Source organism: Amblyomma maculatum, chromosome 3, assembly GCF_055883805.1.
Source record: "Amblyomma maculatum isolate TAMU_Amacu chromosome 3, ASM5588380v1, whole genome shotgun sequence".
Lineage (NCBI taxonomy): Eukaryota > Metazoa > Arthropoda > Arachnida > Ixodida > Ixodidae > Amblyomma > Amblyomma maculatum.
The window spans coordinates 172,343,687-172,361,233 of record NC_139346.1 but is presented as its reverse complement, the minus strand read 5'-3'; the positions used below and the strand labels follow the sequence as shown (position 1 = coordinate 172,361,233).

At 44.4% G+C, this 17,547-nt stretch overlaps 1 protein-coding gene across 1 annotated transcript; it reads right to left on the bottom strand.

Annotated features, from left to right (window-relative positions):
- Positions 1 to 1,625: 1,625 nt before the first annotated feature.
- LOC146196945 (carbonic anhydrase 7-like) lies at positions 1,626 to 17,079 on the bottom strand. The gene is made up of 7 exons (XM_084596420.1): positions 16,584 to 17,079; positions 16,200 to 16,235; positions 10,689 to 10,868; positions 7,851 to 8,002; positions 7,047 to 7,139; positions 4,124 to 4,354; positions 1,626 to 2,040 (listed from the first exon to the last, which is right to left on the bottom strand). Exons 1-7 carry the CDS (start codon positions 16,657 to 16,659, stop codon positions 1,864 to 1,866), a joined length of 945 nt encoding a protein of 314 aa, XP_084452546.1. The 5' UTR covers positions 16,660 to 17,079; the 3' UTR covers positions 1,626 to 1,863.
- Positions 17,080 to 17,547: the final 468 nt, after the last annotated feature.

The following is a 17,547-nucleotide window of genomic DNA, read 5'->3' as shown; positions in this document are numbered from 1 at the left end:
CCGTTCAACAAGCCAAAGCTGGTCTTTCGATTCCCTGCTGGATAGCGCAGCGTCCCACTGCTCCGGCATGGCGTTGGGGATTATGGGCACTGGGCCTATTTTCTGACAGACCCATGTTGTACAATAAAGTGTGGGTTTCTCTCCGCACCAGAGACAAATGTCCCTGTATATGGTCGGATACATCTTGTATATTTGAAATACATGGATATGAGCTTGTTTGTAGCTTACGACATGATGCTGACTGCTCCCTGTTTAACATATTGTGAGGCGGGGGATACCGGCTTCTGGTTCCCTGGGAATGCGACAAAATATCTCCGTAGGTACCGATCACCGCCTCGGCTTCTTCAGCCTCTGACCTCACTCGATTTGAATAACCTCGAACGATGAGATCATTCTGGAGGCTCCCGGCAATGCCGTCGTGCCCCGAAGCCCAAATTATGGGATGTTTTTCATCGCTTTCTCCGCCGGCCTTCAAGAGAGCAGCCGCTTTTTTCTCTATCTTACCGTTAGTGAACCCCCGGCAAGCATCTCCTGAATCGGTCAGAATCACTGGAGAACGCCCGAACCTGATACCCTCAGCGATAGCTAGAGCAACGGCTGCCTCATCTATCTGCGTCAGACACGACGCAACTTCGAAGCGAGGCGCTGATCTCCTTTAGCTGTGAATCGGCCACCGTCACGACTGCATCTCTTCCGTTTAAATACATTGCCGCATCTACAGAGGCGGTGTTCATCCTGTCCTGGTGAGTCTTAGTTAAGTCTTCCGCCATGGCACTACGCCTATCCTGATGAACGACTGGATGCATGCTCTTGGAAATTGGGTCAAAGATCGAAGCGATGTTAGTGATATATATATATCTCAAAATGAATTAAAAAATGGGCAAGAAACATAATGAGATAGAAAGATAATCATTGGTCCTTAGTGCAGGGGACTTGGTTCTAAAGTAAGGCAAGACTAAGCAGTGGGCGGCCGACATTCAGGTTGGCTCACGAGAATAGGAAGTTCGCATCGATAACGTGGGACAAGCTGTCCCACGACAAGACTGATTGTAGGTCTGTTGGAAAGCTTTTTTCCTGCAGTAGATTTAGTTAGACTGAGAATTACTTATGAGTAGGACATGATTATGATCGCAATCATGCTGCAGCAGTTTAATAATTAATAATCTAATTATAAAGTATTTGAGTTTACAAAGAAGGCATCATCACATATGAAAGCATAACTGGTTTATGAAGGCATAAATGATTTCGATGTATTTCCTGTTGTTTCCGAGACGTATGACCTATGTTTCGACTACGTGTTCAGCCTAACACTCAGCCTTCATATTCCGCACCACTTCGGAAGCGTGTTCGTCTAAGTTTGCCGAGAAATGAGATCTAAAAGCGTTTAACGCTGAACAAGACATCCACACCTCGTGAGACATTTTATGCTTTGTCTTACTTTCCCTACCCCCCCTTGAATAGGGTGCAATCATTTTTGCGGCGAAGGGTGCGCCAGTAGTTTTCCTGAGCCTACAGCGAATGGCATGGAAGTAGTTAGTATTATATTACTGTACAGAACCAGCTACAGCTCGCTGATATCACCATTCCTTCATCCTGTTATTACTCTGTGATAGTGAGAATGGTGCGCAGACCTTTTCGGCTGACGACCGCTAAAACGTATGTACGATGCATTATCAAGTGATCAATTTAGGAGACGGATGGGTATAACGAAGCTGCTGTTGTCTTCTTTTCGTCCCCGGTCAGGATAGTTTTTGTTTTTTCGGTTTATTATTGTAAAGCTTTCTTACTTGTTACCCAATATTTCTACAAAGAAAGAGACAAAGGGCAGCTATCAACCTTTCATACATTTGTTTACTTATCACTCTAAACCGGCATCTTAATTTTCGTAGCGTGGCCATCGTCTTTACTCTCTTTGAAAGCGAAATTCCTGAAGACTTTCCGTCCGTGCAGCGGCATAATGGGTCGGAAGTTGTCCACCAAGTGGTGTGGCTGGTGGTCTCCGTCCTCACCTCCCACTTCGAGCTCACGGAAGGCCTCCAGCTGCGCAACAAAGACGTTTCACAGAGTTGTTAGCTCTTCTTGATTCTTTCCTCAGTTTTGCGTTCTCGACGCCGTCCCAAAAAGGCGGGCGCGGCTGCCATGGCAATCTGTGACAACACACTAATTGCTCTGCATGAAACGACGTCATGCGTGACGTCAGTACAGGCAAACTAGTAAGCGTGTGCATCACATAAACAAACTATGACGACGTCAAAATTATTGTTCCGAAGATGAACAACGCCCCTGTATAGCCCAACTCAGCCAACATGCCACCTTACTTCAGTACCTCCGATCAGTGTCGCTGAAATGTCATGAATGACCTTGCCTTGACCTTAAATCCTGACCTTGCCTTGCGAGGTCCTGACCTCGCAATGACCTTGCGACCTCGCAAGGCGACCTTAAATCTTGCGACCTCGACCTTAATCTTGACCTTAATGACCTTAAATCCTGACCTTAAATCTTGACCTCGACCTGACCTCAAATCTTGCGAGCTCGAGATTGGGAGCGAATTCGCATTGCTGCCAAAGAGACCCTACCACACATGTTGCGATGACATACGGTCACATCCAGGAAGTGACGTAAATGATAAAAAAAACTAGTAGGTTCAGACCTCCGAGGTAGAAGCAAGGCGAGTGATATGCGATGACACTGCAGCTCGAACAGCCAAGGCAAAAACGAGGTGATGGAACTGACAAACTAAAGGCGACAATCGAGACAGCGATTGCAGGTCGGTCCACACCTTTGGCTGAATGGCCGCTTTTGAGGGGCATCTGTCGCTTTCTTCTCTAGTTGTGTCCGAATGTAGTTCAGTCACCTTGTGCAGTTTCCTTACGTTGCTTCAAGTTTTTCGTTTGTATTTTGTTGTGCGTATTGGTTGTTTCCCTTTATAACAAATTTTATTTCAAAATACAGAACAAAGGAGAGAGTTCCCAGTCGGAAAATACTACAGAACATTTTTTGATGTTACGACAAAATTTCTGTGCGGTTTTTGACGGGAGACCTGTTGTGACAACAGAACATTCAGTAGTAACATCAGAAATTTCTGTAGTTACAACAGAAAAGTGCTACAGAACTACAGACAACAGAAATATACTACAGAAAAACTACACAACTACAGAAACGTACTACAGAATATATATATATATATATATATATATATATATATATATATATATATATATATATATATATATATATAAATATATATATATATATATATATATATATATATATATATATATATATATATATATATACCATGTCTTTGTTAATGATGGTAAGGACGGACTAGAACATATACAGTTTTACACAACAGAACGCGAGGCTACACTTGAGCAATTTAGTGCTATTTATGCAGAAAAAAGGAATAGCCTTTAACACACACACACACAAATTAGCATATAGGACGAAGGTAATAAATCTTGGAAACTCAATGTATAGCATGTTGAACACTGAGTAACGCTATGTAGTCATCTGCGACGTATTAAGCCCCGTACCGAAGATGTAAGGACCGCTTTACGGGATCACATGGCAACGCATGTAGATCCTTCAATTTTCGCGTCGTCTTTCTGTCGACATTTCGCGCTCGGTAAATTAAGGATCGTTTCACTGATCTACTCTTACCTTATGACCAGGCGTGCTTCCCTATAACCTTATATAACTGCACCATTTTCCCCTCCCTCCCCCCCCCCCCTTATATTTTCGAATATACGTCACGCTAGAGATATTTGATCCGCACTGATCGAAGAACTCTCGTTTATTAAAGAAAGCGGTGGATCTCCTGTGAAGGCAGAAATCGGGCCTGAGGACATATATGCGTCACTGCTCTTCAGATTCCTTCCCTCGCCTCTTTCTCAAGGATCAGCTATCGTAGTTAAATATCCACATTATCTATTTCAGCTACCACCGCTGTCCTAGCAAGCGGTGGCTACTAACAATACTAACAATGCATCGGAACAGGACGGCTGAAAAAAAAAAAAAAAAAAAAAAAAAAAGATTCCGCCTCTCGAACCCGTGAGAGTGCTACTCTGTCATTAGTCAGGAATACAGGCATGAAGGACACCTCCGGATGTGTGAAACTTGCCTGTGCCTCGCTGATCTTCGCGGGGTTCCTGAGCACTGCCCAGATGACCGCCTCGGAGCAGGGCGGCGTCGTCAGGGAGCCCCGGTAGAAGTAGGCCTGCCGTGCGCCCCGCGGCAGCAGGTCTGCCAGCGCCACTGGCTTGGACAGTCTCGCCTTCAGCGTGTGCCCGTCGTGCATGTGACGCAGCGCCTTGACGAGGCTGTTCAGCGCCCGGTTGTCTCGCCTGCCGGCCTGCGTTAGACGGACGGCGCACCGGAAAGATGTAGGACTGCGCGGCTTCGTGCTAGGTATTCCAGTGATGAGAGAACCGCGGGAACCCTTGAGAACACTTACGCGAAAGTTCAGAGTGAAGGCGCACTAAATAAAATTTCGAAGGCGCCTTTTAATTGCGGGAACTCGATCTACACTCTCCGAGCATTCTTATATACTTTGGATCATTGATACAGGGGTGAATTTCGCTGTTAACATCAGATAAAACGTTCCGGCTCCCTCCACCATTTTTAATTCACCGCAGAGAGTAGGAGGAGTCGCTCGCGTGGTGGCTTGCTACTCTACTCTCGGCGGAGTAATACGCGGAGTGATATTGTGGACATAGTTCGCTTGCATTGGGCCTGTTGTTTAAGTGGCATGCTCTATGAACCACCAATATGTAAAGGTTCTATGAAAATAGTATTTGCGCCGTATCCAAAAACACCAATAAAGGTTATTTAGGGAGCGTTCACAGATTAGAGGATTTTCATTGGCCACTGCAGAGTGATAAGTTTTCGTCCCGCCAAATCAAAGAGGAGGTTTTTTTTTGTTTGTTTGTTTGTTGTTGTTGTTTTTTTTTTTTTGGCAGTGGGCTCAATTTGCGACTACGTTGTCTACGACTGAAGCTATTTATTCACGTAAACTCAGAAAGCAAAATAAAAGCGAAAATTGAATTTTGTAGAACGTTCTTCAGTGCACATTTATGGTTTTTTTTTATTTGAGACCTGTTTGCCATTTAAGACATCTTAGAGATAAGAAATGTTAAAACATGGATGTGAGACATCTAGACCCTTAGAATTGAGAAATCATAAAACTTACATGTATAAGGTCAGGCGCGGCTAAAAGAAAGTTAGCGAGGATAACTAAACCGTGCAAGTGGGTAAGAAAAATGATCGCGATAGACTTCTGTGACTAACCTGAATCCGAGACTAATCTGTGAGAAAACAAAATGCAGAGTCGTCCGAAAGAAAGCCAAGGTAGCGTTAATTTCTAAGCCAGACTTTCCTGCTTATTACCTGCATTTGCTGTATGACAGAACGCACCTCACCCTCAAGTCCCTTGCCGAGAAAATTGGCTTTTCTGGAACTCCTCGTGGGCACTATCCATGCAACGTTGTTAATGAGTATATATATATATTTATATAGCGAAGATCATTAACACTTCATTTATTCTTCGTCGACGTTTCGACCGGGGTCCGGTCTTTTTCAAGACTCGAAGACTCGGAGTCTTGAAAAAGATCGGACCCCGGTGAAACGTCAACGAAGAATAAATGAAGTGTTAATGATCTTCGCTATTTCTTCTGCAGCCAAGAACGTCTTTTTCGCAAGCATATATATATATATATATATATATATATATATATATATATATATATATATATATGTGAAGGAAAGAAGCCAACAGTCGGCGAGGCCAAAGAAAGCGTTGGGGATGGTACTTTATGTCTTTTTTTTTTTTAATGTTTCCTTGGATAATCACAGAAATTAGTAGTGCAATCTGCTTAGGGGAAAGATAATTAAACACAAAGTAGAAGAAAAAACAACGTGCCGATGGTGGGAGCCGAACCCACGACCTCCGAATATCGCGTCCGGTGCTCTACCAACTGAGCTACATCGGCCGCTGTCCCCCCTGCTACTTGCTTGGGTATTTATGTTGTCTGTATACGAACCTTGAGAGTGTTCACCAGCGCCACCCTCAGCCAAAGCGGCGGACGTGGAACGTCCTTTGTTACCGCCAGCGTCACGTAGAACGTGATCAAGAGCGAGGGCGAAAGCTGTGCTAGAACCCTCTTACGCTACCTATGGCTTCAAGACTGCCAGAACCGAGACCCTCGTAAGCTACAAGCAGATCAATTAAGGGGAAATGAGGGTGCTCGTTATAATACATGAAGGAAAGAAGCCAACAGTCGGCCGACTGTTGGCTTCTTTCCTTCATGTATTATAACGAGCACCCTCATTTCCCCTTAATTGATCTGCATATATATATATATATATATATATATATATATATATATATATATATATATATATATATATCAGAAAGAGTTGATGACAACTGATTAATAAATGTAAAATAAATCACCAAGAGTTTAAAAACATAACGGTGCATTTATTTCAAATAAATTACACACACAGACATATATATATGTCATGGGTCTTAATGAACTTTATACGTAATCATAAGAGTAGTTTATAGTAAATTACGCCCCTCATGACTGAGAGTTTGTTTCGGAAAAAAATGGTTTAAGTCTCAAACTCAATTTGTACTAATTTCGAGTGTTCGTTGAGATACCAGGTATATAAAAAACTTTCAGCGCGATGTGTCAACCGAATGCTTTTGATATTTCATAAAGGTCTCACATACATGGTACATAACCTAATCAAGGAAGAGGTCTAAGACGTCTTACCGCGCAGGCAGTGAAGAACAGTAGTATAGGAAATCATCCGACTGAAAGTCAGCGAAAGCATAAGAGCTTCAGCAATGCGACACTCAAAACCCACTGCTCGTCTAGAGAAAATGTCTCGCCGGGAGGTATAACTGCTAGTGGGAACCGGTCTACAAGAGTTACCTCACGCTAAACGTACAGAGGAAACAAACAGTACACAGAGTCAATACGATGCACTGCGCAGCATATCTAGCACTCTCGACGGCAGTGGAAAGGAAATGTACGCACCTCGAAAAACACCGCGACCACCACAAGTCCGTCACGGTGCTTGTACGCCTCTTCTGGTGTGGCGTACATGGTGTTCATGTGCACCAGGTGCATCTGAAACAACGAAGGGAATTACCGCTTGCTGCACCGTAACGAAAGCCAAAGTAGAACTGCCCGAAGCTTGATTTACGCTTGATTGGGAGGTGGCGACATCTTCCGGGTTCTATGCGCGCCTTTAGTTTTGAGATTAGCGTTAGGAACCCGCAAAATCGACGTTTAATAATGGAACCGTGTAGCTTGTCTATCAAACATGTCGTAAAATTGGAGCATAACTAAATGAGCGATTTAGTGTGTGAGCGAGCGAGCAGGGAGATGACTGCGCTCTTTATATGCGTGGGCAGAAATCGAAAGCCCAAATTATAACAAAAGGCATGTAAGTGAAATCGAAATGAAAAGATATTTCGCGGAGTTTGTTTCGTTAATTTACCACGAGCACTCCACTGAAACATGCTCCGGAGCGCTCGAGCATGGACTTCACGCGAAAAAACTCAGCAGGTTTGTGCCGGACAGCGCGTATATCTGCCGTTTGTATCTGCTTATCTGGCTTTTCTTGATGACATAACAATCTCCTAGAGCACTATAACATAACTTCGCTGGAACAGGCCGCTAGTCCGCGAAAAAAATTATTTCGACTATGTTAGTACAAAAGGAACCTTCGAATAAGGTTCCCGTTTAGCATCGTCTTTTGAGCTCTAAGTGTCATTTACGTGCTCGGGGTTCATGCAGTCATGCTGCCGAGAGTCCGCGGCTTTCTGTACGACCTACCTCCATGGCGAATGGCCGGCCATCGACGCGGTGTTCAGTGCCTTCCGTGGAACTGGATCCCCAGTGAAAGTGGAACTGGAGAAACTTGTACGCTCCGGGAAGGCCATGAGCGGTGACGGCGGCGTGGCTGTTCCTATCCGAGCTCACCATAACTGTTTTGCCAAAGCGTAAGATACAAGTTGTCAGCCACAGAGCAAACGTAGCCCTCAGATGCAAATGCTGAGTACCAAGCCTGACAGGCACTCAATGTTCGGACCAATTATTGCCTGTAAAGCAAGCGTCTACGCGAACTATAGTGTTTCACGGTGCGGATCTTCTGCACGAAGCGTGTTTCAGGGTTTTTTTTTTTTTCTTAACGCTGTTAACTTTAATCGCTTTTGGTGGATCGTCTTGATGTCGCTACTGTGCTGAGATGCAAAACCTGTGGCACAAATGCATCCGCCTCTATAGGAGGTCCCTTCTATTTGGCGACATTGTGCAGTCAGCCAGTCACACCTAATGAGAAATCTTAATTCCTCTACACTTTTGCTACCAGCTGTCAGCTTGCCGGACTTAGGTTAGGATGAACCTCCGCTGGAAATTATTTTGCGGGAAATGTCCAATTCACTTAGACAGCAGCGACTGAGTGAGGAAAACGCACACACGTTGAATCTGCGTTCTGCTTTCGAATTGTCAACGCTTTCTAATTATTTTGACATAATTGCGCTCTCTATAACTCCTACTTAAATGTAGGAGAAAGCGGTCGCAGTGTCGTTATTGTTCGCATATCTCTTGTCCTGTCTTCTTCCGCGCAGTTCTACCCCGATCTAAGGAGAAAACTTGATCGTTGAAAATGAAATTCGAATTGAAGGGAGCCTTTAAAAGGCACTTCAATAAGAGGAAAAACCTTCCTTTCGAATAAATCGGAAGTTCAAATGAAGTGAGATCGAACTAATCGGAGCCATGATTTTTAATCACTCTTTAAAGAACCGCGCTAAAGTTTTACGAACGACAAACAAAACGAAGACACAACACACAGCGTTGTTGTTGTGTCTTCGTTCTGTATTTCGTAGGTAAAACTTTAGCGCGGTTCTTCAAGGCGTACAACCAACTAGGCCCAATTATTGCACTTTTAGACGTTTTCTTTAATTACGCTCTCTCTCTCGTATATATATATATATATATATATATATATATATATATATATATATATATATATATATATAACCACACTTTTGAAAACCACGGAAGTCTAGGACCAATGAAAGCAGCGAGGGCTCAGTCGAGTCGGTTGTCCTGTAGTTTGCAGGTATTTTTTTTTTTGTCTTTAAAAACTTTATTAGCAAAAACTAATTAGCTAATTTTAAAATTACTAGCTTCAGGAACAAGATTTCAATGCAAAAGTTGTACATAGTTTTCAAAAACAGCCTACAGCAACGTTTGTACCAATTAATGTAATATTCACGAAGCTTTATTTATGGCCTTCAAAGAAAGTATCACGCGATCCCGCTGCAAGAGCAAAGTCACATAGTCACATTAGGGAGAGAACTCTCGAGGAAACCCCATTTTATTTTCCGAAATGCATCTTGGGATGCTGAAGTAGCGCCGCTGTCACGTGGAAGCTTTTTATAGTACGAGTTATCTTACTGTGCTATTGCACCAGCACAAAAAGAAAAAAAAAAGCTATTTTTCGTAAAGGGTAGCTTAGTGCAAATTAGTCAGTTGCTTTTCAAGACCTTCTACAACTTCCGTATTGACACTCTGTTATTGAAGCCAATAATTAAGAAGTCAGCTAATCATTATTTACTAATTACTACAGCTCGAAGAGCTTAAAAGGATTCGGGGGACACTCAAGCTCGGCATTTCAAGGTGCGACGAGACATCGTTAATGACTCTTGTCTTCCGGCATCTTTTGTGACTCCTCTTTCGCGTATACGCACTTCTACTCGTTTGTATATCTAACCTTTTAATCCTCTGTTATCCTGTAAATACTCATTAACATACATTCGTAAGCTACCACAGTATATGGAAGACCACCCAATATAGATATAAAAACCATGCCTGCATAGCCTATGGGTAGCGTGTCCAACTCCGGACCCAAGAGTCCTGAGTAACACTCAGTATTTCTTGCGTAGCATTTGGCCCTGCTGCTGATTGGTCGACAATGTCATAACGTCACAGCCACATGAACCCGCGTGAGAATTTCAAACACGTACCCACAAAGCTCACGCGGTACGTGACGTCACGCATGGACCGAGATCGATTGAAACCTGACACACAAACGTTGCCGCATGTCTGAAGCTATTTAGCTTTATAAACACTCTTTTTTTTCTTCACTTAAAGAAAATTAATGTTTCAAGCGGGACTTTGATTGCGAGCCTAGAACAATGCCGACTAGGCCTAAACAGGTAGGCTTGCACGCCTCGGGAACGAGCGGGAACTTACAAGCATCGTGCGGTTCTTTACGCAAAGAGTTATCCTATGAACGTATGCTAATTAGCATGTCTGCAATGAGAGAGTACCGAAGGCCGCTTCTGCCTTTTGAATTTCCCTTGAATGAAGCTTGAATGTCCCCAATATTTATATTCCTTTATTTCTTCCAATTATTACATTTCCTTCTTTAAATTTAAGAACCCATTTACTCAAAGCAAAAACAAGCTCACGTTTCACCATCTTAGCCAATTTATGTTCACTAATTGATGAATATAGACTTTATTCCCATGAGCTTCACTTCATCTTCACCGTGGACTGCAAGACGTCTGAGAGTGCCCTATAAAGGGCCGCAACGCGCATGACTGTGAGCATGCGTTACGCTTCCAAAGTGATAACACAGGTAAGGCAGGGATAGGTCGGTTGTACCTGTGTGTCCGTTGTTCACGATGTTGGCGCGTCGCAGTCGTTCCGTGTAGTTGATGTACTGCAGGGGGCCCACAAACTGGTCGTAGATGGTCTCGTGAGTTTTGATGTCGATGGGTGACTGGAAGTTGCCCCCACATTGGTTCTCCGTGTCCAAATGAAGCTGGGGCCATTCATCGACGCCTGCGGAAGAAGCAGAGTGAAACAAGTACGTCATCCGCTTATCCATTCCAAATAGAAGAAAACTGAAAGACCAGGATTTCTGCAGCAAGTCTGCCTGCTTCAGAGGATCAGGCACTGAGAGCTTCATCCAATTTCTGTTCTTAGTGAAAACCGATTCGCTCTTCGTAGCTACGTTCATGTTTGTTCAAAAACAACTACGTATTTATTACTGAGAAAATTATATTTAGAGAAGAAGCATCTTTCCCAGCCACTCGAAAAAAAAAAATCTCGTCACGTCAGCAACAAAATAAGATTCATAGACGATCAACGCAATTCATGCAGCAAAGTATGGGCTAACATTATACCCCCCCCCCCCCCCTGCTCCGGTGGTGCAGTGGTGAGACGCCCGACTACTGTGCCGGAGTACCCGGGTTCGAACCCGACCGCGGCGGCTGCGTTTCGATGGAGGCGAAACGAAGAGGCGTCCGTGTGCTGTGCGATGTCAGTGCACGTTAAAAAACCCCAGGTGGTCGAAATTTCCGGAGTCCTCCACTACGGCGTCTCTCATAGCCTGAGTCGCTTTGGGACGGTAAACCCCACAAACCAACCAACCATTATACCCCCCCCCCCCCCCTTCTTTGACGGAGCAACCACTGTGGGTTTTGGCCAAGCAGGCAGGTGACGTGACCCGGTCTACCAATCACCGTGTGACGCTCCGTCCCCCGCTCCACTCTACGGATCAAATGTACTGCAATCACACTGCTACAAGCCGTGCTCCCATTTATTTCTCGACGCCAAGCCCCTATACGTTTAGACGCCGTACACCGGGAAATTATTGCAGTAATAAGCGTTCCAATACAAATGAACCAAAATGACACCGTGATCACTGCAAATGAATGGAAACAGGAAGCTGACGGCGGTGTAGCCTATAGCCTCAAATGTTGACGTTGAAAAAGCTGTCTTGACGTCATCAAACTTCGTTCGCGAAAACGGCCAGAGAATGTGGCAGCTTCTTTTCATTCCATGGCCTGTATACCTGTTGGTGATTTGAACGCGGCAAACTGGGGTAATACAGGTCAACTTTAATACGTAAAATGAAAAGTCTGCAGAGCAAATGCTTCGTTTGCATAAAGATCTTCATCTCGCTTTAACCACGGCTACGCAATTATACACCTGTGATTGGACGCGTTGACGATCTTGAATATTCATTTTTTTTATTTTAAAAAAAAACCTATGTTTACGTAAAAGAGAAATCTCCACTAGAGAAGTTTTCGTTGAGGCTGATTCCGTGGTGCACTTTAACGGTGCAGCCTCGTTCCTCAGAAAATCAGGCATCGACATGTCGGTGTTGTGAGAGAAAATTCACAGTCATGGTTCTGCCAGATGGTAGTTGGCGGCTGGCAAGGCCGGGCACTGATTGGTCAGCAGGTGTGTGTGACTTCACGAGGTCACGTGACATGGCTGAGGTGGCAAGTAACGCCAGTTTCACATAATTTCGGCTCTCCTGGGAGATGGCACGTGGCCTCGACACGCGAAAAACGCCGGCAGAGGAAATTTGCTACACACGCCTATTAAGTACGCATGGATTGATAGGGCCACAAATGCAGTGTTGCTGATGAAACAAGTAACGTAGTAAATGGATGCGAACGAGGGTCCGCAAAGGGACCCGATTTAGCAATTGGGGGGGGGGGGGGGGGGGGAGTTAGCTAAATTTAGCATATCTGTAGCATACGTTTAGCATGCAGTATACCGGACTCCTGCGTACGCTCAGTGGCAGCTAGGAATGGAACAAGGCGTCGCCTCTGCGCGCACGTAGACGGCGTTCGGTATTCTGGTATCCGTCTACACTAGTACGTCTCCGCTATGATAATGCTTTCAATTAACATTTTCACGTAGTACTCATAAAGGAGTAGCTTAAGTGCTTTACCATCTTTGTGTGTGTATGTGTGCGTGTGTGTGCGTGCGTGCGTGCGTGCAATATTTGTCCAACCTATACCATCGTAATACTTTCTACTGATTTCCAGTGTCGTAAACAGATAAAAACATAAGCAAACTTAAGCCCTTCGCGATCTTGCAGGATGTTGTTGCAGCGAGAGACTCGTGGATTTTGTGGAATGGCGCTTGTCGAACAGAATACGTACTGTTCCATCTAATATGAAAACGTATTGACGTTCTACCGATTAAACGCATATAGTAGTCGAGCGTTATAAGCAGGTAGGTTTTCGCCGTAGATGCATAATTCTTGCGAAGTATTTTCAAGCGAGTACGTTCTGATAGAAGCCAAATTCGGTTTCAGTACCGAACATCAGTCAACCGAGATTAGTCCGAAGCATCATACTTACCGTGAAATTATGTACCATAGTCTTACTTCGGAACGTAATAACCCACAATTCCTTACCTGTTTAATAACAGGCGTAATTCAAGATGTAGTTCAATCTCATTTTGAAGGCAGTATAGACGACAAAATGAAAAGTACGGCATCGTCCCGCGCAGATATCGAAGCTAGCAAAACGGGCCACACCAAAGCTACTTGTTTCGGGGCTCTGAAAGCACACTTCTAAACCCGGTCATAATAACAAATGAAGTAATCTCGTGGCTTAATGGATCACGGGTATCTCACTATTTAGCCACTTTATCGCCGTCATGAGTGCTTACGTCACAGACAATTACCACGGCGCTTGCATTTTATTCCGCTATTGATACTTTGGTTCCTTGCAACTTGCTGGTCAGGGTGGTTGGTATCTCAGGGAGTCTATATTCTCTCTGAATACCTACCACCTGATCTCTATGAAAGAGCACTGAACAAAGGTTGCGGGGCAGCTCAGTTTGCAGAGAAAATGTTTCGACAATTGGAGTTGTCTTCGTCTGGGCAGAGCGATCATCACTGGCGGAAGTTTAAATACGCTTTTGGTTCGGAAGAAAAACCAGGGTTTGGGGGAAAGAAGTAGGGCAATGAGTGAGAGAATGTTTCGTCAGTGTGAATTTCACAGCCTGGAACATAGTAACCAAACGAAAGTAAGAAGAAACTTCTTAGTTTGGTTCCCTTTGGAATACTTTTCTTCAGATAATGGGCTTGGCAGGTGTGGTTGGCTTGATATGTTGTTACTCTGTTTCTTTGTCCTTCTCCCCTTTTTTTTTAAGAATAACAGCGCGGAGACGAAGGACAAGGAAGAAGACAACACCTGCGCTGTTATGGTGTTCCCCCTTCTTGGGGGAAGCTTTTGATAACTGTTCCCCGGCAGCTGCATTCTTTATCAGGACTCTTTGGAATGTTGTTTCCTTTAAAGAAAGGCCTCTCATCATCGAACATGCTTTAGGCGTTGACTCATCATCCACACCGCATTGTTGTTTTTCCTGCTGCTACTGCTGCTTTTTATTCTTTTTTCAGGCCACGGGAACCCGGCTTCCAAGCTCAGAAATTCACAGGAAAGAAACATTCCTTCACTCCTTGATTTTTTTATAGCGCTGAAGAAACACCACAGGAAGAAAGACACAAAAGGACAGAAGTGTCTTTCTTCCTGTGGTGTTTCTTCAGCTCTATAAAAAAATCAAGATCATGTACCAACTAACCCGTCAAAAAGTCCTGCTCCTTCACTCCTACACTTATTTTTCCCCCAGACTCCTCCCTCCCCCTTTCTTGGTTTTTCTTCCGGAGCAAAAGCATTTATGTATGAGTCACAGTTCCTCGGTACTCTGCACTGCTGATATTACTACTCTGACTAATGCTATATTAGCTATTATTCTCATCGTTCTTACCAGTTCGAGAACTTCAGCATAATACAGAGCTACTAGTGTAAGCGCATACAGTAACAGCTGCGCAAGTTGTCTCATGCAAGCTGTTGATCGGGAAATATCTGTATATAAACTTCGGCAGCCTGTCAAGCCAGCACATATTTCAAGTGTGCTTCACTCACGACACACTGAGAACAATTTCTCTCCCCCCTTCCGCTTTTATTCCTTTGTTCCGGACATGCAATGGTCAAGCATGCTGCCGACACCGGCGTAGATTAAATAAGAAGACTCTGGGCCATATCTCTCGTACTGATTTTATAGCTTCATATTTACAGCAACGGAAACTCGTTGTCGAGTTAGTGGTCGACACAATAGGAAATTGTTCGACCAAAAAATGCTTCTCAGCCTTTTTCTAATCAGACGCGACATCAGTCTTCCTTTTCAGAAGCAAAATGTTTCGGAATATCCCCACACTCATCTATCATGACCGGCTGCATCGGAGAAAGATGGCTGAACGACATAGGCAACAATAGCGGCAACAATAGTCCGTCAAGTCACTATACTGCGGCGCGCCCATGTTTCGACATACAAAAAAAGTGCACAATGTGCACAGTGCGTTCTTCAGTGTGTCGTCCTTCCAAAAAGTCGTTCTACACAATGTGTTCAGCTTCTTTTTCTTTTTGTTAAGAGAACGAACAAAATTTGCATGTTCTGTAGCAATAGTGCCAGCTGCCATAGAGGCATTTACGAAGGGCTCAAAAATAATTTGACTGCCTTGGGTTCTATGCCATGTGCGTCGAGATCTAGGTCTGCGGCCAATCTTCGTTTTCTTTTTTTTCATACCAAGAAGGCCAATGTGGTTATCTAAAAAGACCAATAAAACTTCCAACGCTCGCAATCCCGATATGTTGAAACCGATGAAGAATAAAAAAATATATTCGAACTGGGCAGTGAGCCAGTGACTAACCGAAAGAAAGTCCGACAGCGATTCCCTTAGGTACCATGGTGCTGACAGGACATCCTCTTAGTGTACAAGAGGAATTTTTTATCGTCAACTGCAGGAAAGGAACAGTGCTTAACAAGTAAAGCGTTTACAAATTAGCACTCTATCAAACGACTCTATCTTCACCGTGTGGTGAAATAGCTCCATGAAAGCGTGATAGCTTAGGCCTAACTCGTACGCAGCAGGTCGACCATAGTTCCGGTTAACACAAGGTGAATCTACACTATATGCGCATGACACAACGTTCAAACGTCGTTGTGAATTCAGCGGTATTTCACGTAGAACCACTGGATTTTCATAGAACTGCACACAGCAAAGTTTGATTGCGTGTATTGAGTATACGGTGTTATTCCATGACATCAATGCTTGTGCAGACTCTGCAGAGAGTGCTGACGGCTAACCACGCAGCGCTTCATGATTTCATGCAAACCTTCTTAGTTTTCCCGCAGATTGTAACAAACTGAGGTCGGAACAATTGAATAATTTCTCTAATAACTCAGCAGTTGACAAAATTCCTTGTGTGATATACATGCGGTCAATCGCACAGCTCGGACTCTGCCTAAGAACCCTAAATCTGCTTGCCCGCGCAAAGTAAAGACAAAGAACACAGCTCTTACCTTTTGTTCCGTAATGCCAGTGGCTGTGTCCATGGCCTGACAAGAGCAACCGGAAAAGGAAGAGAGAAAATAAAGAGAAATCGTATGCGGATATTTTAGCACAGAACACGAATACACTTATTTGCCGAGAAATAAAGGATAAGCCTTTTCAGATTTTGCAATTCTGAAATAAATCTTATTTGCTTGGATCTTCTTAATGACTCCGTACACGTTTTTAAGCTAGCTGTAAGCTGTGAAAACACCTGCTGTCGTAAAGAGCAAAGTCCGTCAGCTGACCACGTGCGTTTTGAAGCTTGATACCAATAACAGCGGACCTTGCCTTTATAAATTTACCGAAATTATATAGAACGGATTGACGATTGTTACGACTGCCGCAGTACTTACATGCGCCGAGTAGCATCAGGCAGCACCACAGCCAAGCAGTCAAACGAGCTTTTTGTTCGGTTGAAAGAAGAGACATGTCGACGCAAACACTTCTTCTTTCGCCGCAGCGAGCACTTGACAACTCGTGCGTCGTGTTCTGCTCCACGCACGACACGAAGTTAACACATTCGCTACAAACAATAACAGCGAACCGTGTGAAAATGTATACAAGTGCGACAACAAACTGGACCACAGCGCCTCTGAGCGCCAAAGCACACCTAATAACAGCTGTTCGTCCGCTGACACAAAATTCTGGTTTCCCGCTTCGCGTTTGAGTGCTGCCGCGCACTGCCCAATGCAAGGAGAAAAAGGAGGGAATATAGAAAGGAAAAATAGAAACTGTCGTCGTCGGTTTGTCTCCTATGCGACCGAATAGCGACAAGCGGCAGCAGATGCGCGGACAGCTCTTTTATTATTATTTTTTTTTTTTATCAGGCCCTGCGGTCCCTTTCCATCACGCGTGTCCTGCACTCGAAAGAAGTGCGACCGTGGACTCTTCGTTAGTTGCGGAGTTGCGGGCAGTACGGTGACGCGCCCGTTCGCTGCGAGAGAGAAAATAGTTCAATGATGAGTGAGCTTTAAAAGTTGCAGCTCTGTTTTTCCGCGGTGTTTTTAAGTATGCAAGGGTACTTAGCGAATGCGTACTCAGTCTCGGGAGGTGCGAGTGCCGGAAATTCAAAGCCGAACCTTGATCGCGGAGTGATACAGCGATCACAGAGACTACTCCTTTGCATAGCATTGCCGTGGCCGCTTCCTCCGCGGCTGTGCTAGATTTGCACGCAACAGCGCGAAGACAACGCAGGTACTACTGCGTCGTTCCACTTTCGTACCTTCTATTTTTAGACTGGGACCGTCGCCACTCCTTCTGCCGCTGCTGTCGTTGTTTTTGTCGATGCCTTTGTCCGCAGAGCGGTCAGTTGTGGTG

Excerpts from the sequence above, each read along its gene's own strand:
- LOC146196945 (XM_084596420.1), bottom strand. The coding sequence starts at position 16,659 with ATGTCTCTTCTTTCAACCGAACAAAAAGCTCGTTTGACTGCTTGGCTG. Across the intron at positions 16,236-16,583 it reads CCTGATGCTACTCGGCGCAT|GCCATGGACACAGCCACTGG; the intron begins GTAAGTACTGCG and ends TGCTCTTGTCAG. Across the intron at positions 2,041-4,123 it reads CGAAGATCAGCGAGGCACAG|CTGGAGGCCTTCCGTGAGCT; the intron begins GCAAGTTTCACA and ends TTTGTTGCGCAG.